The sequence below is a fragment of the Catharus ustulatus genome, chromosome 29 (assembly GCF_009819885.2).
Source record: "Catharus ustulatus isolate bCatUst1 chromosome 29, bCatUst1.pri.v2, whole genome shotgun sequence".
Lineage (NCBI taxonomy): Eukaryota > Metazoa > Chordata > Aves > Passeriformes > Turdidae > Catharus > Catharus ustulatus.
The window spans coordinates 2214752-2241256 of NC_046249.1; the positions used below are offsets into that span (position 1 = coordinate 2214752).

Below are 26505 nucleotides of genomic sequence, written 5' to 3' on the forward strand. Positions count from 1 at the left end.
CTCTCCGCGCCTGAGGCAGCCGGACTCCAACTCCCGTCGTGCCCCGCGCCTCGCGGCGGTGTTGTCGGCGGCCCCAAGATGGCGGCGGTGGCGGCGGGCGCGGCGGCCCCTCAGCAGCCGCCGCCGCCTCAGCAGCCGCCGCAGCCGGCGGGAGGCGGCGGGAGCGGCTCTGGGGAGGCGGCGGGAGCCGCGGGTGGGGCCGGAGGCGGTGGCGGAGGTGCCGGAGGTGGCGGCGGCGCAGCCGGGCCTGCGCCGGGCTCGGCGTCGGGCGGCGGCGCGGCCGCGGGCGAGTCGTGGTACCTGGCGTTGCTGGGCCTGGCCGAACATTTCCGCACGTCCAGCCCGCCCAAGGTGCGGCTGTGCGTGCACTGCCTGCAGGCCGTGCTGCCCCGCAAGCCCCCGCCCCGCATGGAGGCCCGCACGCACCTCCAGCTCGGCTCCGTCCTCTACCACCACACCCGTAACGGCGACCAGGCCCGCGGGCACCTGGAGAAGGCGGTGAGCGGGGCAGGGAGCCGGGATGGGCTTGGGGAAGGGGAAACGGGGGGTGCCAGTGCGTGGAGGAGGGGTTGGGGGTGGTGGGGAAGGGGTGGCTGAGGGGGTGCTGGCAGCTGGAAATGATGAGGAGCAGGGAGAGGGGCGGTGAGAGGCTCCTGGCACAGAGGGGGAGGGTGTCGGGGAGGTTCTGGTGGGTGTCAGTGCCACCCTAACCCGCTGTGTTCTCTTGCAGTGGCTGATATCCCAGCAGGTATCCTTTTCCCGGGATCCAGGAAGGGCTCTGAGCTCAGAACAACTCCAAGAAAAACCCAAAACACCTTCAAGAGCTGGGGATGGGGGCGTGAAATGGGGGTTTTTAATCAACTTCCTCACTGCTTTCACGGAGTTTGGGTTGGAAGGGGCCTTAAATCCCATCTGATCCCAATTTTCCTGAGGGTTTTTGGAGGTTTTGCTGCTGTTTCCCACCTGGATTTTGTTGTTCCCTTAACCCCGGTGCCAGATCCCCCAGTTTGAAGATGTGAAGTTCGAGGCAGCCAGTTTGCTGTCAGAGCTCTACTGCCAGGAGGTGAGAGAAACCCCTAAACCCCTCTGTGCCCTCTGAATTTGGGTTTGGAACAGGATATTCCCCTGAAAAATCAGATTTCTGGGATGAGACGCTTTTCCCCTTCCATTTTTGGGGAAGTTTTTGCTGGAATTGCAAGCAGAGTTTCACCCTGCAAAGGGATTTTGCTTGGTTAAAGAAATTTTTTACTTCTTGTTAAACAAATGTTGGTTTGAGGGAAGGGAGGGAGGGAAATCCAGGAATTTTTTTGGAATTCTGGAGTGATTTGGGCTGGAAGGAACCTGAATGATCACCCAGTTCACACCTCCCCCTATCCCAGTTTGCTCCAACCTGGAAATTCCAAGGATGGGGCAGCCCCAGCTGCTCTGGGAATTTTATCCCAACCCCATCCCACCCTCCCAGGGAGGAATTCCATCCCAAAATCCCACCTGAGAGGAATCTGGGAAGCCATTCCCTGTGTCCTGTCCCTCCATTCCTTGCTCACAATTTTCCTTTCCACATTTTGGCTCCTTCTTTGGAAAACCCCAATTGGATCATCCCAAATTTTGTGTTTTTAGGAAATTGTGCTGCTTTCCTCCAAAAATAATTTCCTGGTGTTTTGAATCCCAATATCCAGGATTGGAAAAAAATTTCAATCCCATCCAATCCCACCCTGCTGTGTGCAGGGACACTTCCCAAAATCCCAAAATCCCAAATTTCTCCATCCCAGGTTGGAACAGCCCCAAACTTCTCCCATTTTATCTTTATTGCTTCCAACCCTTTAATCCCTCCTGAATGTGACTACCCAAGGGATTTCAAGGCTGTGGGATTCCAGGATTTTGGATTTGTGGTGATTTTTGGGGTGTTTGTGTTGCAGAATTCCGTGGACACGGCCAAGCCCCTGCTGCGCAAAGCCATCCAGATCTCCCAGCAAACTCCCTACTGGCACTGCAGGCTGCTCTTCCAGCTGGCTGTGAGTCCTTGCAGCAGGGAAAAAAATCCTGGAAAAATCCTCTATTCCCATCAAAACCAGCTTGGAAACCTTTTGTTCTGTTATCTGCTAAAAAATCGCTGTTAATGGATGGTTTTTATCACTTTATCCCCTAAAAATTTGCTGTTCGTGGGAAATTGGTTGGGAATTGGTGTTGGGAGCCTCTGGATTGGATCAAGGAATCAGCCAGGAGCTCTCTGTGGGAATTAGGAACCTGGAATTCCAAGGATGGAGTAAAAAAAAATCAATTTTGGGGCTTGCAGGAAGAGAAATCCTGCTGGGATTGGAGTTTTCCAGGCAGAGGTGTTGATTGGGTTGTTTTGTGTTTGATTAGGGAGGAGGAAAAGTATCCAAAAAAAGGGAGTAAGGGAAAGAAATTCCAAGGAAGTTTTCTTTTTTTGGGTCTAGAATGTGCTCCAAAATATTTATAAATTAAAAATATTTGTAAGAACAGAGATACATTTAACTGTATTTATAAAAAAAAATAAATTTAGGAATATTTAATTTCCCAGGAGTTGAGGAATATTTTCTTTTCCAGGAGATCATCCTGAGAATTCAGAAACTTTTCCTTCCCATTTTTCCCTGATTTCCCATTTCCTTGGAATCCCTTCTTCTCTTCCTGAATTCCCACCTGAATTTAGGAAAGGGAGAAAATTTGGGAACACACCTTGGGGGCTCCTCTTGCTGGGAAAACTCTTGTTCCACTGTGACAATCCATGGATTTTTTGGAGCTGTTGGCATCTGGGATTTTCACCCTTTGCAGGATCTGCCTCCAATTTTTAACCAATTCCTCATTAATTAGGAATTTAAAGGAAAAAAAAAATCCTGGGCTCAGACAAATCCTTGGAAACACCAGAGATTTCTTTGGAAAATGGATTTAAAACCCCTTTAAGAGCAGGAATTTGTAAATCCAGGGATAATTGCATTTTTTTGGGATTCAGGGAGGTTTTATATTTATTTTTTTTCCCATTTCAGCAACTGCACACCCTGGAAAAGGATTTGGTGTCAGCCTGTGACCTGCTGGGAGTGGGGGCCGAGTACGCGCGCGTGGTGGGCTCCGAGTACACCAGGTGACAATCCTGGGATTTCCTGCCACAATTCCTGGGATTTCCTGAGGGAATTCCTGGGATTTCCTGCCACAATTCTCTGGGATTTCCTGCCACAATTCCTGGGATTTCCTGAGGGAATTCCTGGGATTTCCTGCCACAATTCCCTGGGATTTCCTGCCACAATTCCCTGGGATTTCCTGCCACAATTCCCTGGGATTTCCTGCCACAATTCCCTGGGATTTTCTCCCCAAATTCCTGGGATTTCCTGCCTCAATTCCCTGGGATTTCCTGCCTCAATTCCCTGGGATTTCCTGCCACAATTCCCTGGGATTTCCTGCCACAATTCCCTGGGATTTCCTGCCTCAATTCCCTGGGATTTCCTGTCAGAATTTCCTGGGATTTCCTGAAGGAATTCCTGGGATTTCCTGCCACAATTCCCTGGGATTTCCTGTCAGAATTCCTGGGATTTCCTGTCAGAATTTCCTGGGATTTCCTGAAGGAATTCCTGGGATTTCCTGCCAGAATTTCCTGGGATTTCCTGTCAGAATTCCTGGGATTTCCTGCCACAATTTCCTGGGATTTCCTGCCACAATTCCCTGGGATTTCCTGAGGGAATTCCTGGGATTTCCTGCCAGAATTCCCTGGGATTTCCTGCCACAGTTCCCTGGGATTTCCTTCCACAATTCCCTGGGATTTCCTGCCACAATTCCCTGGGATTTCCTGCCACAATTCCCTGGGATTTCCTGCCTCAATTCCCTGGGATTTCCTGCCACAATTCCCTGGGATTTCCTGCCACAATTCCCTGGGATTTCCTGAGGGAATTCCTGGGATTTCATCCCTGGATTTTGTCCTTCAGTCTTCTGGGATTTCTTGCCAGAATTCCTGGGATTTAATCTCCAGGTTTCCCGGGATTTCCTGAGGGAATTCCTGGGATTTCAACCTCAAATTTCCTGGGATTTCATCCTCAAATTTCCCAGGATTTCCTTCCCAAATTCCCTGGGATTTCCTTCCCAAATTCCATCAGATTTCCTCCCCATATTCCCTGGGATTTCCTGCCTGAATTCCCTGGGATTTCCTCCAGAGTTACTGGAATTTCCTCCCCAAATTCCCTGGGATTTCCTCCTTGAGTTCCCTGGCAATTCCTGCCTTAATCCTCTTTTTTTCCCTGTTTTTAGAGGGGAGAAAAAGGCAGATTTTTATTTTTTCCTGATGTTTTTATTTTTGGTTTTTTTTTGGTGGATCAAGTAATTTCTTTTAGAATTTCACTTTATTCTCTTTCATTCCAGAGCTCTCTTCCTGCTCAGCAAGGGGATGGTAAGTTGGAAATAAATTATTTCCTGTTCAATTATAAATCCCAGATTGTTTTTTTTAAGGGGGTAAGCAGGATTCCTACAGATAAATTCTGTATATTCCTTATAGAAGGATCATTGCAAATTTTCACTTTTATAATGAGGGATGGAAATACTGGTGGGGTGAAAGGGCTGTGGGGAATCAGATGAATATTTCAGAATTCTTGGAATTAGAGAATCCATGGAATTAGAGAATTAATGGAATTGTCTGGGTTGAAAAAACCACAGACAACTTCAAATATCCCAACCTGACTTTGGGCAACCTCAGGGATGAAACAACCCCATTTTCCATGGGGGAAATTATCATTCCATGAAAAAAAAAAATTGGATTTTCTTTGGGAATTGCAGCTGCTGCTGATGGAGAGGAAGCTGCAGGAGGTTCACCCGCTGCTGACGCTGTGTGGGCAGATCGTGGAGAACTGGCAGGGAAATCCCATCCAGAAGGAATCCCTCAGGGTCTTCTTCCTGGTCCTGCAGGTCACACATTACCTGGATGCTGGCCAGGTAGGTGCCACGTTCCAAATGGGAATTTGGGGTGGGGAGAATTCCTAAAAAATCAGCCCTGAGGGCATTTTTTTGGGATTTTTTTGGATTTTTTTGGGATTTTTTTTGGATTTTTTTTACTATCGGAAGTGAATTCCTGTGGGTTTTCATCCCAAATTATATGAAGAGTGAGGAAATTAAATTAATTTAGAGATGTTGTCCATGATGTTTGTATATCCATGGTGGAGTGAAGGAATTTTTGAGGAGATTTTGGGAATGTTTGGAGCATCTCTTGCTGCTGATCAACACCGTGAAATGCTGAGTATTCATCAATCCTAAATCCTAAATATGGGAATTACCAAACCCAATCCTGTGGGTTTTCATCCCAAATTAAAGGAAGAGTGAGGAAATTAAATTATTTTAGAGATGTTGTCCATGATGTTTGTATATCCATGGTGGGCTCTGTTGCTTCCATGGTGTACTGGAAGAATTTTTGGGGAGATTTTTGGGAATGTTTGGAGCATCTCTTGCTGCTGATCAATACCATGAAGTGCTGAGTGTTCATCAATCCTAAATCCTAAATATGGGAATTACCAATCCCAATTACCAAATGGGAATTTGGGGTGGGGAGAATTCCTAAAAAATCAGCCCTGTGGGCATTTTTGGAATTTTTTTTTAATATTGGAAGTGAATTCCTGTGGGTTTTCATCCCAAATTAAATGAAGAGTGAGGAAATTAAATTAATTTAGAGATGTTGTCCATGATGTTTGTATATCCATGGTGGGCTCTGTTGCTTCCATGGTATAGTGGAGGAATTTTTGGGGAGATTTTGGGAATGTTTGGAGCATCTCTTGCTGCTGATCAATACCATGAAGTGCTGAGTGTTCATCAATCCTAAATCCTAAATATGGGAATTACCAATCCCAATTACCAAATGGGAATTTGGGGTGGGGAGAATTCCTAAAAAATCAGCCCTGAGGGCATTTTTGGAATTTTTTTTTTAATATTGGAATGAATTCTTGTGGGTTTTCATCCCAAATTAAATGAAAAGTGAGGAAATTAAATTAATTTAGAGATGTTGTCCATTATGTTTGTAAATCTATGGTGTAGTGGAGGAATTTTTGGGGAGATTTTGGGAATGTTTGGAGCATCTCTTGCTGCTGATCAACACCGTGAAATGCTGAGTGTTCATCAATCCTAAATCTGGGAATTACCAATCCCAATTACCAAATGAAAAATTGGGATGGGGATAATTCCTAAAAAATCAGCCCTGAGGGCATTTTTTTGGGATTTTTTTTGGATTTTTTAAAAATTTTTTTTAAATAATGGAAGTGAATTCCTGTGGGTTTTCATCCCAAATTAAATGAAGAGTGAGGAGATTAAATTAATTTAGAGATGTTGTCCATGATGTTTGTATATCCATGGTGGAGTGGAGGAATTTTTGGGGAGATTTTTGGGAATATCGACACCATGAAGTGCTGAGTGTTCATCAATCCTAAATCCTAAATCTGGGAATTACCAATCCCAATTACCAAATGAAAATTTGGGATGGGGAGAATTCCTAAAAAATCAGCCCTGAGGGCATTTTTTGGGATTTTTTGGCATTTTTTTGGCATTTAAAAAAATTTTTTTAAAATAACACAAGTGAATTCCTGTGGGTTTTCATCCCAAATTAAATGAAGAGTGAGGAGATTAAATTAATTTAGAGATGTTGTCCATGATGTTTGTATATCCATGGTGTAGTGAAGGAATTTTTGGGGAGATTTTTGGGAATATTTGGAGCATCTCTTGCTGCTGATCAACACCGTGAAATGCTGAGTGTTCATCAATCCTAAATCCTAAATCTGGGAATTACCAATCCCAATTACCTGGATGCTGGCCAGGTACGTGCCACGTTCCAAATGGGAATTTGGGGTGGGGAGAATTCCTAAAAAATCAGCCCTGAGGGCATTTTTGGAATTTTTTTTTAATATTGGAAGTGAATTCCTGTGGGTTTTCATTCCAAATTAAATGAAGAGTGAGGAAATTAAATTAATTTAGAGATGTTGTCCATGATGTTTGTATATCCATGGTGTAGTGAAGGAATTTTTGGGGAGATTTTAGGAATGTTTGGAGCATCTCTTGCTGCTGATCAACACCATGAAGTGCTGAGTGTTCATCAATCCTAAATCCTAAATCTGGGAGTTACCAATCCCAATTACCAGATGGGGATAAATCCTGAAAAAATCAGCCCTGAGGGTTATTTTATTTTTTTTTTAAATATAGTGGAAGTGAATTCCTGTCCAATTAAAACTCTCAAATCATCAAGTTTTGTCTTCCTTCCCATCCCACCCTCCTCTTTTCAGTTTTTTTGTGCTTAGGGCCTGAAGAGCTTTTCCTTGAGTCCCCAGCTGGAATTGCTCTGTTTTTTCACCACTCAATGGCAGAAAATGACTCCTGGAGGAAGGATGGGGTGTGGAAAGATAAAGAACAATACACTGCTGTAAAACATGGCCATGAACAGGAGATATCTCTGACAGAGATAAAAACACTGCCTCAGCTGGTTTATAAAATATCACCCATTAACAGGAGAGATCTCCTGGAGGGAGGATGGGCTGTGAAAAGATAAAGAACACTGCCCCAGCTGATTTTTAATAAATGGCCCATGAACAGGAGATATCTCTGACAAGGATAAAAACACTGTTCCACCTGGTTTATAAAATATGGTCATTAACAGGAGATATCTCTGACAGATATCAGGATCTCTGCCTCACCTGGTTTGTAAAATATGAGCCATTAACAGGAGAGATCTCCTGGAAGAATGATGGGCTGTGAAAAGATAAAGAACACTGCCCCACCTTTTTTTTGACAGCTGGCCCAATAATAGAGGATCTCTCTCATGGAGATAAGGATATATAAACCCCACCTGGTTTATAAAATATGGACATTAACAGGAGAGATCTCCTGGAAGAAGGATGGGCTGTGAAAAGATAAAGAACACTGCCCCACCTGGTTTATAAAATATGGCCACAAACAGGAGATATCTCTGACAGAGATCAGGATCACTGCCCCACCTGGTTTTTAACATATGGGCTATTAACAGAGAATATCTCCCACAGAGATAAAAACACTGCCCCACCTGGTTTATAAAATGTGGCCATTAGCAGGAGAGATCTCCTGGAGGAAGGATGGGTTATGAAAAGATAAAGAACACTGCCCCACCTGGTTTTTAACAGATGACCCATTAACAGGAGATATCCCCACAGATATAAAGAACACTGCCCCACCTGGTTTATAAAACCTGACCCATTATCAGAACATCTCCCACAGAGATCAGCATCACTGCCCCACCCTGAACAGATGCTGATAGAGCAGCCACCTTTGATCACATTTATTGTAACCCAAGACCTGTGGTTTATAATTGTGAAATTACTGTGAATTAATTTGTTTTTTGGGCAGGTGAAAAGTGTGAAGCCGTGCCTGAAGCAGCTGCAGCAGTGCATCCAAACCATCTCCACCCTGCACGACGACGAGATCCTGCCCAGCAACCCTGCTGACCTCTTCCACTGGCTGCCCAAGGAGCACATGTGTGTGCTGGTCTACCTGGTGAGAGCCTTAATTAACACTGCTGTTAATTAGTGAGATTAATGAGGGCTGAGGAATCGTTTGGGGGCGGCAGGGATGGGTTTGGGAGATGCTCGGTGCTGGTTTTAGCTCAGCATCTGTGGGGGTTGTTCAGTGTGTGAGGAGATTCCAGGCTGGAAATGGGGATTGATTAATTAATTAATAATTAATTAATTGATTAGTAGTCAAAAGTGGAGTTATTTGTACAAATCAGAGCCACTTTGGCTTCATTTTATCAACTCCTTGAGCTGTTTTTCCCTCAGCATTTGTGTGATGATGCTGGGGGAGCTGCTCACTGTGTGAGGAGATTCCAGGCTGGAAATAGAAATTAATTACTAATTAATTAATTTATTTATTAATTTGTACCTGACCCAAATGGAAATGGAATTATTTATACAACTCAGAGCCACTTTGGCTTAATTTTATCAACTCTTTGAGCTGTTTTTCCCTCAGCATTAATGGGGTGATGCTGAGGGAGCTGCTCAGTGTGTGAGGAGATTCCAAGCTGGAAATAGGAATTAATTACTAATTAACTAATTTATTTATTAGTTTGTACCTGACCCAAATGGAAATGGAATTATTTATACAACTCAGAGCCACTTTGGTTTCATTTTATCAACTCCTTGAGCTGTTTTACCCTCATTGATTGTGGGGTGATGCTGAGGGAGCTGCTCGGTGTGTGAGGAGATTCCAGGCTGGAAATAGGAATTAATTACTAATTAATTCATTTATTTATTCATTTGTACCTGACTCAAATAAAAACAAAGGTATTTGTACAAATCAGAGCCACTTTGGCTTCATTTTATCAACTGTTAGATGCTGTTTTACCCTCAGTGTCCATGAGATGATGCTGAGGGAGCTGCTCAGTGTGTGAGGGGATTCCAGGCTGGAAATAGAAATTAATTACTAATTAATTAATTTATTTATTAATTTGTACCTGACTCAAATGGAAATGGAATTATTTATACAACTCAGAGCCACTTTGGCTTCATTTTATCAACTCCTTGAGCTGTTTTTCCCTCAGTGTTTGTGGGGTGATGCTGAGGGAGCTGCTCGGTGTGTGAGGAGATTCCAGGCTGGAAATTGGAATTGATTAATTAATTAATAATTAATTATTAATTGTTTAGTATCTGAGTCAAAAGTGGAGTTGTTTGTATAAATCAGAGCCACTTTGGCTTCATTTTATCAACTCTTTGAGCTGTTTTTCCCTCAGCATTAACGGGGTGATGCTGAGGGAGCTGCTCAGTGTAAGAGGAGATTCCAGGCTGAAAATGGGGATTGATTAATTAATTAATAATTGATTAATTAATTAGTATTTGATGAAATAAAAATGGAGTTATCTGTACAAATCAGAGCCACTTTGGCTTAATTTTATCAACTGTTAGGTGCTGTTTTACCCTCAGTGTCCATGAGATGATGCTGAGGGAGCTGCTCAGTGTGTGAGGAGATTCCAGGCTGGAAATAGAAATTAATTACTAATTAATTAATTTATTTATTAATTTGTACCTGACCCAAATGGAAATGGAATTATTTATACAACTCAGAGTCACTTTGGCTTCATTTTATCAATCTTTGAGCTGGTTTTCCCTCAGCATTTGTGGGATGATGCTGAGGGAGCTGCTCAGTGTGTGAGGAGATTCCAGGCTGGAAATAGGAATTAATTACTAATTAATTAATTTATTTATTAATTTGTACCTGACCCAAATGGAAATGGAGTTATTTGTACAAATCAGACCTACTTTGACTTAATTTTATCAATCTTTGAGCTGTTTTTCCCTCAGTGTTAGTGGGATGATGCTGGGGGAGCTGCTCAGTGTGTGAGGAGATTCCAGGCTGGAAATGGGAATTAATTAAGAAATAATTAATTAATTTATTAATTAATACCTGAGTCAAATGAAAATTGACTGATTTGTACAAAGCAGAGCCACTTTGGCCTAATTTTATCAACATCAGAGCTGGACATGGAACTGCTGAAGGATTTTTTTCTATTTCTTGGAGATGATTCTAATCTTTAATGACGTTAAAAATTTGGGATTTGAGGAATTCTGTGAATTCCCAGCCCTTCCCTCTCTGCACAGATAAATATTGGGAATTGTGGAACGATTGGGGGTGGGAAGGAATTTAAAAACCAATCTTTTAATCACACCTCCCACCATCCTGGGGCACTCCAGAACTTTCTGGGGCTGAATTCCCAGCTGGATAATCCTTGCTGTGCTTCCCTGCAGGTGACAGTGATGCATTCCATGCAGGCAGGGTACCTGGAGAAGGCTCAGAAATACACAGACAAAGCCCTCATGCAGCTGGAGAAGCTCAAAAGTAAGGAAAAAAGAGGAAAATCTCATTATTTATTCCTCATTTCAATCCATCCCTCAGCCTTGTGGGTCAGCCTAAGGCTAAAACTAAGATTAAAATCCTGATTTTAAGGCTGGGTGGTGGCTTTGGAGTACAAAAATCAACTTTTTAAATTTTGTTTTGTATTTTTTTTTTAATGGGATTTTTAAAATTCCTTAAATCCCTGATGGAATTCCTGCTGTTCCTTTCTCAGTGCTGGACTGCAGCCCCATCCTGTCCTCATTCCAAGTGATTTTGTTGGAACACATCATCATGTGCAGGCTGGTGACAGGACACAAAGCCACAGCCCTGCAGGAGGTAATGTGGGAATTCCAGCATTTCCTGGCTGGGAATATTTTACCCAAAAAAATGGGAATATTCTGCAGGAACAACCTTTAAAATGTGGGAATTTGTAATTTTGGGCTCAGGTGGGAAATTCCTGCTGGTTTATTCATGGATACAGCCAAACTTGGTGGTGCTCAGGGCTTGGAAAATGTGGGATTGGCTCCTCTGAAATATTTCTTTAAGGATATTTTGGAATTGATCATGGAATAATCAATAATTGATTCCATTCCCACCTTCCTGGTGGGAATTCCAGGCTGATCCTGGTGGTTTTTTTCCCATTCCATCCATTCCAGAGTGGCTCCTTCTTATTCAGGTGTTTTCCAGTTTTTAACATTCCTGCTTTTTCTCCTTTTCCCTGCTTGATTTGTGTTGTTCCAGAGGAAATTGGACTTTTTTTTTCTCATTTTTCCAATAATTTAAAAACCCTGGGACTGGATCATCCAATCCCTGCTGGGATTGGGAATGGGGATGGATTCTGTCTGCTGAAACCCACCCCAATCCCAGATTTTGGAAGATTTTATCCCACTTTTCTTGGAAAATCTGGAGCATTTCAGGATGGATCTGTGGCTGTGAATTCCAGAGGGTGGAGGAAACCATTCCAAACCAGCTGGAATGTGGCAGGAATGTGAGGAAATCCCTTTTTCCTCTCCTTCCAGCACACCCAGCCAGGATTTATCCAGGATTGGAGATCCTGGAGCCAATCCCTGCATCCATGAGGGGTACAAAGAGCAGGATTTAGGGTATAAAAAGTGGGGGAAATGTTAAAAATTGAGAATTTTGGTTTTTTTTTCCCAGATTTCCCAAGTCTGCCAGCTGTGCCAGCAGTCTCCCAGGCTCTTTTCCAACCATGCTGCCCAGCTGCACACGCTCCTGGTGAGTTTTTTTGGGATAAAACTTGGGAATTCCAGAGAGAAATTCCAGAATTTGCATCATCCACTCATCCCTGGCTTAAAACTTATTTTAGAAAAAAAATTCCAGGATGGTTTGGGTGGGTGGACAGAAGGACTTCCCACTTATCCCAAGTTGTTCCAGCAAATCTTGCTTTCCTGCAGAGAAAAATCTCAACTTTCTGTGGAGAAAATTCCTGGGATTTGGCTTTTCCTGGGTATTTTTGCCACCAAGGCCTTGTCTGGCAGCAGCTCCTTCATGAAGGGAGTGGAAATTTGGGAGGAATCAACTGGAAAAAAGAAATCCAGGGATTTCAACTGTGCCCACTGGAGATGGTTTTTTGTGGGAATTGTGGAAGGGGAAGAGTTTTTATAAGGAAATTGAGTTTTTCCATGATTTTAAGAGATATTTTATAGCTAAATTAAGTTTTTTATTCCATGAATAATTTATTTTAAAGGACATTTTTTAGAAATTCTTTATTTTCCCCACCCCTGAGACTTGTTGGTTTCTTTTTCCTGCTGTAATCCAAATATTTCCATGGATTTGTGAATATTTTGGGCTGCATTCCCAAAAATATCTTTTCTTTTCCAGGGTCTGTACTGCATCTCTGTCAACTGCATGGACAATGCAGAAGCACAATTCACTACAGCACTGAGGGTGAGATTTTATTCCCAAATTTTCTCCTGGAAAGATTTTATTCTCAAATTTTCAAGGGCTTTACAAAGAGTGGCAATGGGAATTTGAATAGAAACCTTAATTAATTTTATTATTTATTAATGATTTTCCTTAGATCACAGAGGGATATATAACATTAAAATATCAATATGTGATTTTTTAGCCAGGATTTTTTTGGTGAGACTGAACAAATCCTGAGGGGAAGACTGAAATATTTGGGAATTTTCTATTTTTTTTTTTTTTTCCAGCTCACAACCCACCAGGAGCTGTGGGCATTTATTGTCACCAACCTGGCCAGCGTCTACATCCGGGAAGGGAATCGGCACCAGGAGGTGAGCAGGGATCTCCCCAAAATCCCAATTTTCTGAGGAAAAAAATTCGTTAAATTTTGCTTTTCCTGGGCATTTTTTGTCATCAGGGCCTTCCTCAATCAGGGGAGTGGGAATTGCTGAGAAATCAGATGGGAAACTCTAAAAATTCTGGATTATTCCCACAATTCTTCCCACTCTGTCTGTCAAATCCTGCTTTTCTGTGGAGAAAATTCCTGAAATTTGGCTTTTCCTGGATATTTTTGCCACCAAGGCCTTGCTGGCAGTAGCTCCTTCATGAGGGGAGGGAGAAATCCCAATTTTCTGTGGAGAAAGTTCCTGATATTTGGCTTTTCCTGGATATTTTTGCCATCAAGGCCTTGCTGGCAGCAGCAGCTTCGTCGAGGGTTGGGAATTGCTGAGAAATCAGCTAAAAAACTCAAAAAATTCTGGATTATTCTTCCCATTCTTTCTGTCAAATCCTGTTTTTCTGTGGAGAAAATTCCTGGGATTTGGCTTTTCCTGGATAATTTTGCCACCAAGGCCTTGTTGGCACTGCCTCATTCATCAGGGAAGTGAGAAATCCCAATTTTCTGTGGATAAAGTTTCTGAAATTTGGCTTTTCTTGGGCATTTTTGTCATCAAGGCCTTGCTGGCAGCAACTCCTTCATGAGGGGAGGGAGAAGTCCCAATTTTCTGTGGAGAAAATTCCTGAAATTTGGCTTTTCTTGGGCATTTTTGTCATCAAGGCCTTGCTGGCAGCAGCTCCTTCATCAAGGGGTGGGAATTGCTGAGAAATCAGTTAAAAAACTCAAAAAGTCTGGATTATTCCCATAATTCTTCCCATTCTTTCTGTAAAATCCTGTTCTTCTGTGGAGAAAATTCCTGGGATTTGGCTTTTCCTTGATAATTTTGCCACCAAGGCCTTGTTGGCACCAACTCATTCATCAGGGAAGTGAGAAATCCCAATTTTCTGTGGAGAAAATTCCTGAAATTTGGCTTTTCTTGAGCATTTTTGCCATCAGGGCCTTGCTGGCAGCAACTCCTTCATGAGGGGAGGGAGAAATCCCAATTTTCTGTGGAGAAAATTGCTGAAATTTGGCTTTTCTTGAGCATTTTTGTCATTAGGGCCTTTTTGGCAGGAGCTCCTTCATGAGGGGAGGGAGAAATCCCAGTTTTCTGTAGGGAAAATTTCTGAAATTTGGCTTTTCCCGTATATTTTTTTGTATTCAGGCCTTGTTGGCAGCAGTTCCTTCATCAGGGAAGTGAGAAATCCCAATTTTCTGTGAAGAAAATTTCTGAAATTTGGCTTTTCTTGGGCATTTTTGTCATCAAGGCCTTGCTGGCAGCAGCTCCTTCATGAGGGGAGGGAGAAATCCCACTTTTCTGTGGGGAAAATTTCTGAAATTTGGTTTTCCCCGTATATTTTTTTGTATTCAGGCCTTGTTGGCAGCAGCTGCTTCATCAGGGAAGTGAGAAATCCCAATTTTCTGTGGAGAAAATTCCTGATATTTGGCTTTTCTTGGGCGTTTTTGTCATCAGGGCTTTGCTGGCACCAACTCCTTCATGAGGGGAGGGAGAAATCCCACTTTTCTGTGGAGAAAATTCCTGAAATTTGGCTTTTCTTGAGCATTTTTGTCATCAGGGCGTTGCTGGCAGCAGCCTCTTCATCAAGGGAGTGGGAATTTCTAAGAAATCAGCTGGGAAACTCTAAAAATTCTGGATTATTCCCACAATTCTGTATACTCTCTTTATCAAATCCTGTTTTTCTGTGGAGAAAATTCCTGAAATTTGGCTTTTCCTGGATATTTTTGCCACCAAGGCCTTGTTGGCACCACCTCATTCATCAGGGAAGTGAGAAATCCCACTTTTCTGTGGATAAAATTTCTGAAATTTGGCTTTTCTTGAGCATTTTTGTCATCAGGGCCTTGCTGGCAGCAGCTCCTTCATCAGGGGAGTGGGAATTCTGAGAAATCAGCTGGCAAATTGCAAATATTTGGAATTATTCCCAGAATTCTTCCCATGGGAATGGAATTTAACTTTCTCATCTCTCATTCAACCTCTTGGCTCAATTTTCCATCCATTTTCCATATCCAGGAGTTTCAGGGAATCACAGAAATAACCACAAATAGGGATCTGCTCCTGAGTTTTGCTGTTTTATTCCCAAATTTCCCCATTTTCACCCTCTCAGAGCCTTCAGGGATTTTTCTCTGGAAGATTCTGCACAGGAATTTTGCTCCCTGCACACAAAATCTGGGGAAAAACCCTTGGGAAGCAAAAAAAAAATCCTTAAAATTTGTGAATTCTTTAATTAAATTCTGGTTTTAATTAATCAAATCTGACATCCAATTTATTATCAGATTCACCAGCTCCAAGTTTTCTGTGGGAATACAATTATTATCCAGGAAATTTTGTGGAATTGGAGGAGATTTAGGATAAAATTTAATTTTTGGGATCAAAACAAGCCTAAAATTCCCCATATTAGTATAAATATGGGCTGCTTCAGGTGGAATTTCACTGCTTTGGTGTTGATTATTCCTTGAAAAATCCATTTCTCCATGATAATTCCCTTTTTCCTCTCCCATTTTCCAGCTCTACAGTTTATTGGAAAGGATAAATCCTGACCACAACTTCCCAGTGAGGTGAGAATTCCAACAAATCCCAACATTCTGGGATGGGAATGATGGATTTGCAGCAGGATTTTCAACAAATCTGGGAGAAAAATCCAATTTAATTCCAATTAATTTAATTAATTTTGCTTGGAAGTTGGGTTTTGGGGTGGAATTGCTGGAACTTGGGTGGGATTTTGAGGGATCCATGATTTTTTTTTGGTTTTTTTTTCCATAGTTCCCACTGTCTCCGGGCTGCAGCGTTTTACATCCGAGGGCTCTTCTCCTTTTTCCAGGGAAGATACAACGAGGCCAAGTGAGTGCAAACCCCCTGGAAAAGCAGGAAAAAAAGGGGAAAAAATGGGAAAAAAAAATTGGAAAACTCAGTCCAGCTTTTCCCTGCAATTTTGGGATTTTATTTCCTTCAATCTCAAGGAATCCTTGGGATTTTATTTCCTGCAGTCTTTGGAAATCCTTGGGAATTTTGGAAATGTTATTCCCTGCAAAATGCTTGGGAATTTTAGGAATGTTATTCCCTGCAATCCCAAGGAATCATTGAGAATCTTGGAATTTTATTTCCTGGAACCCTTGGGAATTTTGGGATTTTATTCCCTTCAATCCCAAGGAATCCTTGGAAATCTTGGGCTTCTCCTTCCCTGGATTCCTTGGGAATTTTGGATTTTATTGCCTTAAATCCCCAGGAATCCTTGGGAATCCTGGCACTCTCATTCCCTGGAATCCTTGGGAATTTTGGGATTTTATTCCTTGCAATCTCAAGGAATATTTGGGAATCTCATGCCTCTCATTCCCTGGAATTCTTGGGAATCTTTGAATTTTATTCCCTTCAATCCCCAGGAATCCTTGGGAATCTCAGGCCTTTCATTCCATGGAATCCTTGGGAATTTTGGGATTTTATTCTCTGCAATCCCAATGAATCCTTGGGAATCTCAGGCCTTTCATTCTCTGGAATCCTTGGGAATTTTGGGATTTTATTCCCTCCAATCCCCAGGAATCCTTGGGAATCTCATGCCTCTCATTCCCTGGAATTCTTGGGAATCTTTGAATTTTATTCCCAGCAATCCCAATGAATCCTTAGGAATCCTGGCACTCTCATTCCTTGGAATTTTGGGAATTTTGGGATTTTATTCCTTGCAATCCCAATGAATCCTTGGAAATCCTGGCACTCTCATTCCTTGGAATCCTTGGGAATTTTGGCATTTTATTAACTTCAATCCAATGAATCCTTGGAAATCTCATGCCTCTCATTCCTTGGAATCCTGGGATTTTATTCCCTTCAATCCCCAGGAATCCTTGAGAATCTCAGGCCTTTCCTTCCATGGAATCCTTGGGAATTTTGGGATTTTATTCTCTGCAATCCCAATGAATCCTTGAGAATCTCAGGCCTTTCATTCCATGGAATCCATGGGACTTCTGGGATTTTATTCCCTTCAATCCCAATGAATCCTTGGGAATCTCAGGCCTTTCATTCCCTGGAATTCTTGAGAATTTTGGGATTTTATTCCCTGCAATCCCAATGATTCCTTGGGAATCTTGGGCCTGTCCTTCCCTGGATTTCTTGGGAATTTTGGGATTTTTTTCCCTTCAATCCCCATGAATCCTTGGAAATCCTGGCACTCATTCCATGGACTCTTTGGGAATTTTGGGATTTTATTCCCTCCAATCCCCAGGAATCCTTGGGAATCTCAGGCCTTTCATTCCCTGTAATCCTTGAGAATTTTGGGATTTTATTCCCTCCAGTCCCAAGGAATATTTGGGGATCTCAGGCCTCTCATCCTTTTTATCCTTTTCACCTTCCTAGGGGTGGCACCTCCACCCCAATTCCCACAGAAAACTCAATAATTCCCTTTATTTAAATTAATTCCTCACCTCCTACCATTTCATCCATGCAGGAATTCTCCCAGGCCATTCCATGATGTTCAAATCCCAAATTTTTCCCGTTTTTTTTTTTTTCCCCCCCAGGCGTTTTTTGCGGGAGACGCTGAAGATGTCGAACGCCGAGGACCTGAACCGCCTGACCGCCTGCTCCCTGGTGCTGCTGGGCCACATCTTCTACGTGCTGGGCAACCACAGGGTAAAGCCCAAATCCCAGAATTCCCAATTCCAAATTCCCAGAAAAAATTCCCAAAAAAATCCCAAAGAAAATCGGGTCATGGGTAGGAAAAATGGGATTTTTTAAGGGGTTTTTTAGTGCTGTCACGTCAAAAATTGGGATTTTCTTCCCAGTGGATCATCCAAATCCCTCCCAATCCTTGGATCATGAAATTGGAATTCCCAGAGAAAATGCCCCCCAAAATCTCAAATAAAATCCCCCCAAAAATCCCAAAGAAAATCGGGATATGGGTGAAAATAATGGGATTTTTAAAGTGGTTTTTTTCTTGGGAATCTCATTCCCTACAATCCCAAGGAATCCTTGAGAATTTTGGGATCTTATTCCTTGGAATCCTAAGGAATTCTTGGGAATTTTGGGATTTTATTCCTTTCCACACCAAGAAGTCCTTGGGAATTTTGGGATTTTATTCCTTTTCACACCAAGAATTCCTTGGGAATTTTGGGATTTTATTCCCTCCCATCCCACTAAATCTCTGGGATTTTGGAATTTTGGGATTATTTTCCTTTCTATACCAAGAATTCCTTGAGAATTTTGGGATTATTTTCCTTTCTATACCAAGAATTCCTTGAGAATTTTGGGATTTTATTCCTTCCCATTCCAGTGAATCTCTGGGATTTTGGGATTTTTTTCCTTTCCACACCAAGAATTGCTTGAGAATTTTGGGATTTTATTCCTTTCCACACCAAGAATTCCTTGAGAATTTTGGGATTTTATTCCTTCCCATTCCAGTGAATCTCTGGGATTTTGGGATTTTATTCCTTTCCACACCAAGAATTCCTTGAGAATTTTGGGGTTTTATTCCTTCCCATCCCAGTGAATCTCTGGGATTTTGGAATTTTGGGATTTTATTCTTTTCCACACCAAGAACTCCTTGGGAATTTTGGGATTTTATTCCTTCCTATCCCAATAAATCTCTGGGAATTCTGAGATTTCATTCCCTTCAACCCCAATGCCTCAAACACAACAACAAAATCCCAATTCTCCCCCCAAATTCCCCATTTTTCTCAGTCAATCCATGCTTCAAGGACAGCAAAAATTCCCTAAAAATCCCAAATTTTTCCCTTTTCCTTCCCTATATATATATATTTTTATTTTTTTTTAGGAAAGCAACAACATGGTGGTGCCAGCCATGCAGCTGGCCAGCAAAATCCCCGACATGTCCGTGCAGCTCTGGTCCTCTGCCCTGCTCCGGGGTAATTCTGGGGCTGGAAAAATGGGAATTACAGGGGAAAATGGGATCTGGAAAAATGGGATTTACAGGGGAAATGGGGGAATTTGGGGTCTGGAAAAATGGGAATTAGAGGGGAAAATGGGGTCTGGAAAAATGGGAATTACAGGGGAAATGGGGTATGGAAAAATGGGAATTACAGGGGAAAATGGGGGGATTTGGGGTCTGGAAAAATGGGAATTACAGGGGAAAATGGGGTCTGGAAAAATGGGAATTACATTGGAAAATGGAGTCTGGAAAAATGAGAATTATAGGGGAGAATGGGGGAATTTGGGGTTCTGGAAAAATGGGAATTACAGGGGGAAATGGGGGAATTTGGGACATGGAAAAATGGGAATTACAGGGGGAAAATGGGGTCTGGAAAAATGGGATTTACAGGGGGAAATGGGGCCTGGAAAAATGGGATTTACAGGGGAGAATTTGGGGTCTGGAAAAATGGGAATTATAGGGGAAAATGGGGGAATTTAGGGTCTGGAAAAATGGGAATTACAGAGGGAGAATGGGGGAATTTGGGGTCTGGAATAATGGGAATTATAGGGGGAAATGGGGGATTTTGGGATATGGAAAAATAGGAATTACAGGGGAAAATGGGGTCTGGAAAAATGGGAATTATAGGGGAAAATGGGGGAATTTGGGGGCTGGAAAAATGGGAATTACAGGGGAAAAATGGGGGAATTTGGGACATGGAAAAATGGGAATTACAGGGGAAAACTGGGGAATTTGGGACATGGAAAAATGGGAATTACAGGGCGAAATTTGGGAATTTGGGACATGGAAAAATGGGAATTACAGGGGGAAATGGGGGAATTTGGGGTCTGCAAAATGGGAATTACAGAGGGAAAATGGGGTCTGGAAAAATGAGAATTACAGGGGAAAATTTGGGAATTTGGGGCATGGAAAATGGGAATTACAGGGGAAAATGTGGGAATTTGGGGCCTGGAAAAATGGGAATTACGGAGGGAAAATGGGGGAATTTGGGACATGGAAAAATGGGAATTACAGAGGGAAAATGGGGGAATTTGGGGTCTGGAAAAATGGGAATTATAGGGGAAAATGGGGGAATTTGGGGTCTGGAAAAATGGGAATTACAGGGAAAGGGAATGTGCAACTCCAGGGGGAATTTGGGATCTGGAATGATCCATAAAAAAGTGGGAATTACAGGGAAAATGTGGGAATGTGATGAGTTGGAATTCAGGACAAAATCTGGGATCTCTGTGGAGATTTTGGGGCAGATTTTCCCTCAAATCTTTGGGATTTTGTTCCCAAACCAAAGCCAGGGTGGGATTTTTGGGAATTGCAGGATTTGTTTTGGGTTTTGCAGACCTGAACAAGGCGTGTGGGAACGCCATGGACGCGCACGAGGCCGCGCAGATGCACCAGAACTTCTCGCAGCAGCTGCTGCAGGATCACATCGAGGCCTGCAGCCTCCCCGAGCACAACCTGATCACGGTGAGGAGCAAATCCTGCGAAATCCTGGGGTTTCTGAGGGGAAAAGGGGGAAATTCTGCAAAATCCTGGGGTTTCTGAGGGGAAAATGGGGAAATTAATGGAAAATCCTGGGGTTCCTGAGGGGAAAATGTGGATATCATGGGATTCCTGAGGGGAAAATGAGGAATTCATGGAATTCCTGGGGGGAAAATGGGGAAATAATGGAAAATCCCAGGGTTCCTGAGGGGAAAATGGGAATATCATGGAAAATCCTGGGGTTCCTGAGGGGAAAAGGGGGAAATAGTAGAAAATCCTGGGGTTCCTGAGGGGAAAATGTGGAAATTCTGCAAAATTCTGGGGTTCCTGAGGGGAAAATGGGGAAATTCTGCAAAAACCTGGGGTTCCTGAGGGGAAAAGGGGGAAATCATGGAATTCCTGAGGGGAAAATGGGGAAATTCTGGGGTTCCTGAGGGGAAAATGGGGAATTCATGGAAAATCCTGGGGTTTCTGAGGGGAAAACTGGGAAATTCTGCAAAATCCTGGGGTTCCTGAGGGGAAAATGGGGAAATTCTGGGGTTCCTGAGGGGAAAATGGGGAAATAATGGAAAATCCTGGGGTTCCTGAGGGGAAAATGGGGAAATTCTGGGGTTCCTGAGGGGGAAAATGGGGAAATTCTGGGGTTCCTGAGGGGGAAAATGGGGAAATTCTGGGATTCCTGAGGGGAAAATGGGGAATTCATGGAATTCCTGAGGGGAAAATGGGGAAATCATGGTGTTCCTGAGGGGAAAATGGGGAAATAATGGAAAATCCCAGGGTTCCTGAGGGGAAAATGGGAATATCATGGAAAATCCTGGGGTTCCTGAGGGGAAAAGGGGGAAATAGTAGAAAATCCTGGGGTTCCTGAGGGGAAAATGGGGATATCATGGGATTCCTGAGGGGAAAATGGGGGAAATTCTGCAAAATCCTGGGGTTCCTGAGGGGAAAAGGGGGAAACACCAGGGTTCCTGAGGGGAAGATGGGGAATTCTGCAATATCCCAGGGTTCCTGAGGGGAAAACAGGGAAATCATGGAATTCATCAGGCCAAAATGGGAAAATCCCAGGGTTCTTGAGGGGAAAATGGGGAAATAATGGAATTTCTGAGGGGAAAATGGGGACATTGTGGAAAATCCCGGTGTTCCTGAGGGGAAAAGGGGGAAATTCTGCAAAATCCTGGAGTTCCTGGGGGGAAAATGGGGAAATTCTGCAAAATCCTGGGGTTTTGGAGGGGAAAATGAGGAATTCATGGGATTCCTGAGGGGAAAAGGGGGAAATAATGGAATTCCTGAGGGGAAAAGGGGGAAATCATGGAAAATCCTGGGGTTCCTGAGGGGAAAAGGGGGAAATCCCGGGGTCCCTGAGGGGAAAATGGGAAAATCCCGGGGTTCCTGAGGGAAAAAGGGGGAATTAACAGAATTCCTGAGGGGAAAATGGGGGAATCTTGCAAAATCCTGGGGTTCCTGAGGGGAAAAAGGGGAAATTCATGGAATTCCTGAGGGGAAAATGGGAAAATCCCAGAAATCCTGGGATTCCTGAGGTGAAAACGGGGAAATCACGGAAAATTCTGGAATTCCAGAGGGGAAAATGGGAAAATTCATGGAATTCCAGAGGGAAAATCTTGCAATTCCAGAGGGAAAAACCAGCTCTGGGTTCCTTTGTGACATGGCCTTGGTGGACTTGGGGAGTTTGTGGTGGATTTGAGGAATTTGGGGTGGATTTAAAAAAAATGTGGGGTGGATTTGTGGGAATTTGGAATGGTTGAGCTCTCCTCAAAATCCAGTGCTTCAAAATGGAATAAATTCAATTTTGGTGTGGAAAGAATATCCCTGGAAAAACCAAATCCCAACTCCAGCAACACAAAAGGACAAAACTGAATTAAAATCTCCTTTTTCCAGTTGGAAAAGAAGGAATTTCCCCCAGGATTTAGGCTTTGAAATTCCAAAAAACTAAAGAAAACAACTTTGGAAAATCAAATCCCAGCAGGATTTTGGCTTGGAAATTCAAGAAAAAAACATAGAAAACCAAATTTGGAGCTTGGAACATAGGATCTTTGGGGCAGGGAGGTTTTTCCTGGGAATTCCTTGTTCTCAGTGGAATTTTTTGGGAATTTTTCCTGGGATTCTGATCCATTTTTTTCCCTTTGCAGTGGACAGATGGACCCCCCCCAGTCCAGTTCCAGGCCCAGAACGGCCCCACCACCAGCCTGGCCAGTCTGCTGTGAATTCCAGGAAAACTCCTGGAAAACTCCAGGAAAATTCCAGAAAAACTCCAGGAAAACTCCAGGATATCCACCAACAACATGGAAAAAAAATCCAACAAAAAAAAAACCCCAAAAAACAGCCAAAAACTTGGGATAAGAAACAAAAATTTCCATGGAATTCCCTCTGGTAGTGAGGAAAAAACCAGAATTTTTCCAGGATTTTTCCAGAAATTTTCCAGGATTTTTCCAGAAATTTTCCAGGAACTTTCCAGGATTTTTCCAGGGATTTTCCAGGACCTCTGGAGCTGCTTTTCCAGGTGGGAATATCCAGGTGAATCCCAAGGTTTGAGAATTCCCAGGAAAGGCTCAGAATTGTGGTGGGGAAATTCCAAATCCTTGGGGAATAACAGGATGAGGAAATCATGGATTGGGATTCCCTGAGAGGAAATTCCCATTTTTTTTTGGGAAGGAGAAATTCCAGGATTTCCTGGGATATCCCTCCCACATCCACAGCTCTCCCCACACTTTTTTAGAATTGGGAAAAATCAGGAATTTTCCTGTTGAGCCCAAATTTTTTTTTCCAGCCTGAAGGCACCTGTGCCTTAAAGGATTCCCAAATTCTGGGATGAAATTCCAATTCCAAAGGTTTGGGATGAAATTCCAACCTTGCCCTCAACACAAAATTCCCTTTCCCAGTTTTTTTTTTTTTCCCCAGTTTTTTTTCCAGGTTAAATTCCCTGTTTTTAACCTGTTTTTTAAAAATTATTTTAATTTTCCAGAAATCTGGGAATGTTGAATCCCAGAAAAAAAAGCTGGAAGTTTTTCCAAGATTCCAGCAGTGCCTGGGGTGAAGTTGAGTTGTTTTTCCTGGTTGGAATTGCTTCAGATTTCTGGGAAAAAGGGGAGGGAAAAGAACTCTGGAATTCTTGGAGAGAGGAAAATCCCAAATTTCCAAAGCCCTGAAATTTCCAGAGATGTTTGGGAATTTTTAATCCCACCTGGAAGGGAAGAAATTCCCTTAAAATTAATTTAAAATTCCCTCATTCCCATCATTTTTGCTTCTCAAATACCTTTTTTTTTCTGCAGCAAGGAAATTTTTTCCACCCCAAATTCCTCAATTTTTTCCTCTGGAATTCATTGCAGGGATGAATTTTTTTTTTTTTTTGTCCCATTCCTAAAAATTTGGATTTTCCAGGTTTTTTCCCTGTGGAAATCCAAGTTCTAAAACTTGGAAATCCCTTGAAATTTTTGGGATTGAGGATTGGGAGTTTTTATTCTGGATTTTGTTGGGGGAAAAAAAAAAAATCCCCAAAAAATTCCCAAATCCCAAAAAAAATTCCCAAATTTTCCAGCCTGAATCCAAGGCTGGAATTCCTTTGGGAGCTTCCAGAGGTTTCCAACTTCCCTGGATCCTCTTTTTTTAATTTTTATTTTAATTTTTTGGGATCCCACTGGGACAGAACCATCCCAGGAATTTTTGGGATCCAGAATTTTGATCAGGAATGTTGATCCCCGTGGAGAATTGGGGGAGTTTTCCCAATTTTTAAAGTTTTTGGGAAGCAAATTCCCATTTTTTTCTTCCCTCTTGAATCCCTTGGGATGCAACAATTCCTTGGAATTTTTTTTTTCCTGGCTTGGGAAAGTCTCAAACTCCCAAATCCCATCCAGGAAATCCAAATTTTCCGTTTAAATAATTCCAGAATCATCTGGAATTTCAACTCCAGCTTGAAAATTTGGGATGAAATTCCCAAATTTTGGGATGAAATTCCCAAATTTTGGGCTGGAAAAAACCTTGGGATGATCCCAATCCCAGGGCAGGGACACTTCCACTATCCCAGGTTGTTCCCACCTGGATTTGGCCACTTTTAGGGCAACCAAATCCAGGAAAAAAAAAAATAAAAAATGGGAAAAAAACCTGGAAAAAAAAAGGGGATAAATTGGGAAAAAAAATCCCAATTCTGGAGAGCTGTGGTTGGAGCTGAATTTTGGGAATTCCAGGGAATTTTTTTTTTTTTTTCCAGGGAATTCTTAAAAAAAAAAAAAAAACCTTTCCCAACCCCCTGGAGATGCCAAGGAAGGAGCAGAATTCCCAAAAATTCCCAATTTTCCGCTTTCAATCTGCCAGGAAAAAAATCCATGAAATTGGTGAAAGAGTTGGAAAAATCCCTTTGGAATTCTGAGGGGTTGGAATTCCCAAATTCCCAGTGGGAATTCCTGGGCCAATGTACAGAGCTTTTTACCATTGTATATTAAATTATTTAATAGCTTTTTTTGGGAGTTTTTCCTTTTTTATTATGGAGCAGAGTTGAAATTCTTTGGGATTTTGGAGGAAAAAAAAATCCAGAATTTTCTCCAATGTTGATCTGGGTTGGTTCCTTTGGAGTTTTTTTCCTCCTAAAATCATGGAATTCTCTGGAGAAACAACCACAAAATCCTTAAAAATAGAAATTATTTAGGGAATTGTAGAGATTTTCTCAGGATTTCTCCCTAAAAATCCCATCCTTGGTGTAGATAGTGTAAAAAATTTATTTTTTCCCTCTGGATGTCATTCCTGACAGGAATCTCCCATGGATGTCAGGAATTGGGAATTCCTACAAAATCTCCCCTAAAATTCCTCAAAATATTCCCAAAAATCAAAAAAATCCCCCAAAAATCCCCTAAAAAAATTCCCCCAAATCCCAATTTTCTTCTGCAAAACTCAGCTGAGGAAGAGCTGGGAATTCCTGTTTTGATCCCAGAAGGAATTCCAGGAATTCCTGCACCCCCATTCCCAGAAATTCCAGGAATTCTTGCACTCCCATTCCCAGGAATTCCTACCCCCCATTCTTAGAAATTCCTGTTTTGATCCCAGAAGGAATTCCAGGAATTTTTGCTCCCCATTCCCAGAAATTCCAGGAATTCCTGCTTTGATCCCAGAAGTAATTCCAGGAATTTCTGCTCCCCATTCCCAGGAATTCCAGGAATTCCAGCTCCCCATTCCCAGCAGGAATTTTGCAGAAATCCAGGATGAATCCCCTCCCTTTTATCCCCAAAAATTCCTGACCTTTTCCCAGTGTTTGTGGGGCCTGCTGGAATTCCAGGAATTTCTGCACCTCATTCCCAGAAATTCCAGGAATTGCTGCTTTGATCCCAAAAGGAATGATCCCAAATCCCACTGGGAATGATCCTGAGGGTTAAATCCCAACGGGAATGATCCCAAATCCCACTGGGAATGATCCCAAATCCCAATGGGAATGATCCTGAGGGTTAAATCGCATTGGGAATGATCCCAGATCCCAATGGGAATGATCCTAGGGGTTAAATCCCTGCGGGAATTATCCCAAATCCCTGTGGGAATGATCCCAAATCCCTGTAGGAATGATCCCAGGGGTTAAATCCCAACAGGAATGATCCCAAATCCCACTGGGAATGATCCCAGGGGTTAAATCCCAATGGGAATGATCCCAAATCCCGGTGGGAATGATCCCAGGGGTTAAATTCATGCAGGAATGATCCCAAATCCCAGTGGAAATGATCCCAAGGGTTAAATCCCAGAGGGCATGATCCCAAATCCCAACGGGAATGATCCCAAGGGTTAAATCCCAACAGCAATGATCCCAAATCCCAACAGGAACGATCCCAGGGGTTTAAACCTCAACAGTAATGATCCCAGGGGTTAAATCCATGCAGGAATGATCCCAAATCCCAACAGGAATGATCCCAAGGGTTAAATCCCAACAGGAATTATCCCAGGGGTTAAATCCATGCAGGAATGATCCCAAGGGTTAAATCCCAGTGGGAATGATCCCAAATCCCACTGGGAATGATCCTG

General features: G+C 42.7%; 1 protein-coding gene across 1 annotated transcript; it reads left to right on the forward strand.

Annotated features, from left to right (window-relative positions):
- Positions 1 to 275: 275 nt before the first annotated feature.
- MAU2 (MAU2 sister chromatid cohesion factor) lies at positions 276 to 22754 on the forward strand. The gene is made up of 19 exons (XM_033082152.1): positions 276 to 498; positions 731 to 748; positions 998 to 1063; positions 1917 to 2012; positions 3006 to 3100; positions 4366 to 4393; positions 4777 to 4932; positions 8350 to 8496; positions 10740 to 10830; positions 11060 to 11163; positions 11986 to 12063; positions 12670 to 12735; positions 13002 to 13085; positions 15654 to 15703; positions 15909 to 15986; positions 17651 to 17762; positions 18904 to 18994; positions 20351 to 20478; positions 22641 to 22754. The coding sequence occupies exons 1-19, from the start codon at positions 409 to 411 to the stop codon at positions 22713 to 22715; spliced, it is 1653 nt and encodes a 550-aa protein (XP_032938043.1). The 5' UTR covers positions 276 to 408; the 3' UTR covers positions 22716 to 22754.
- The last annotated feature ends 3751 nt before the right edge of the window (positions 22755 to 26505 follow it).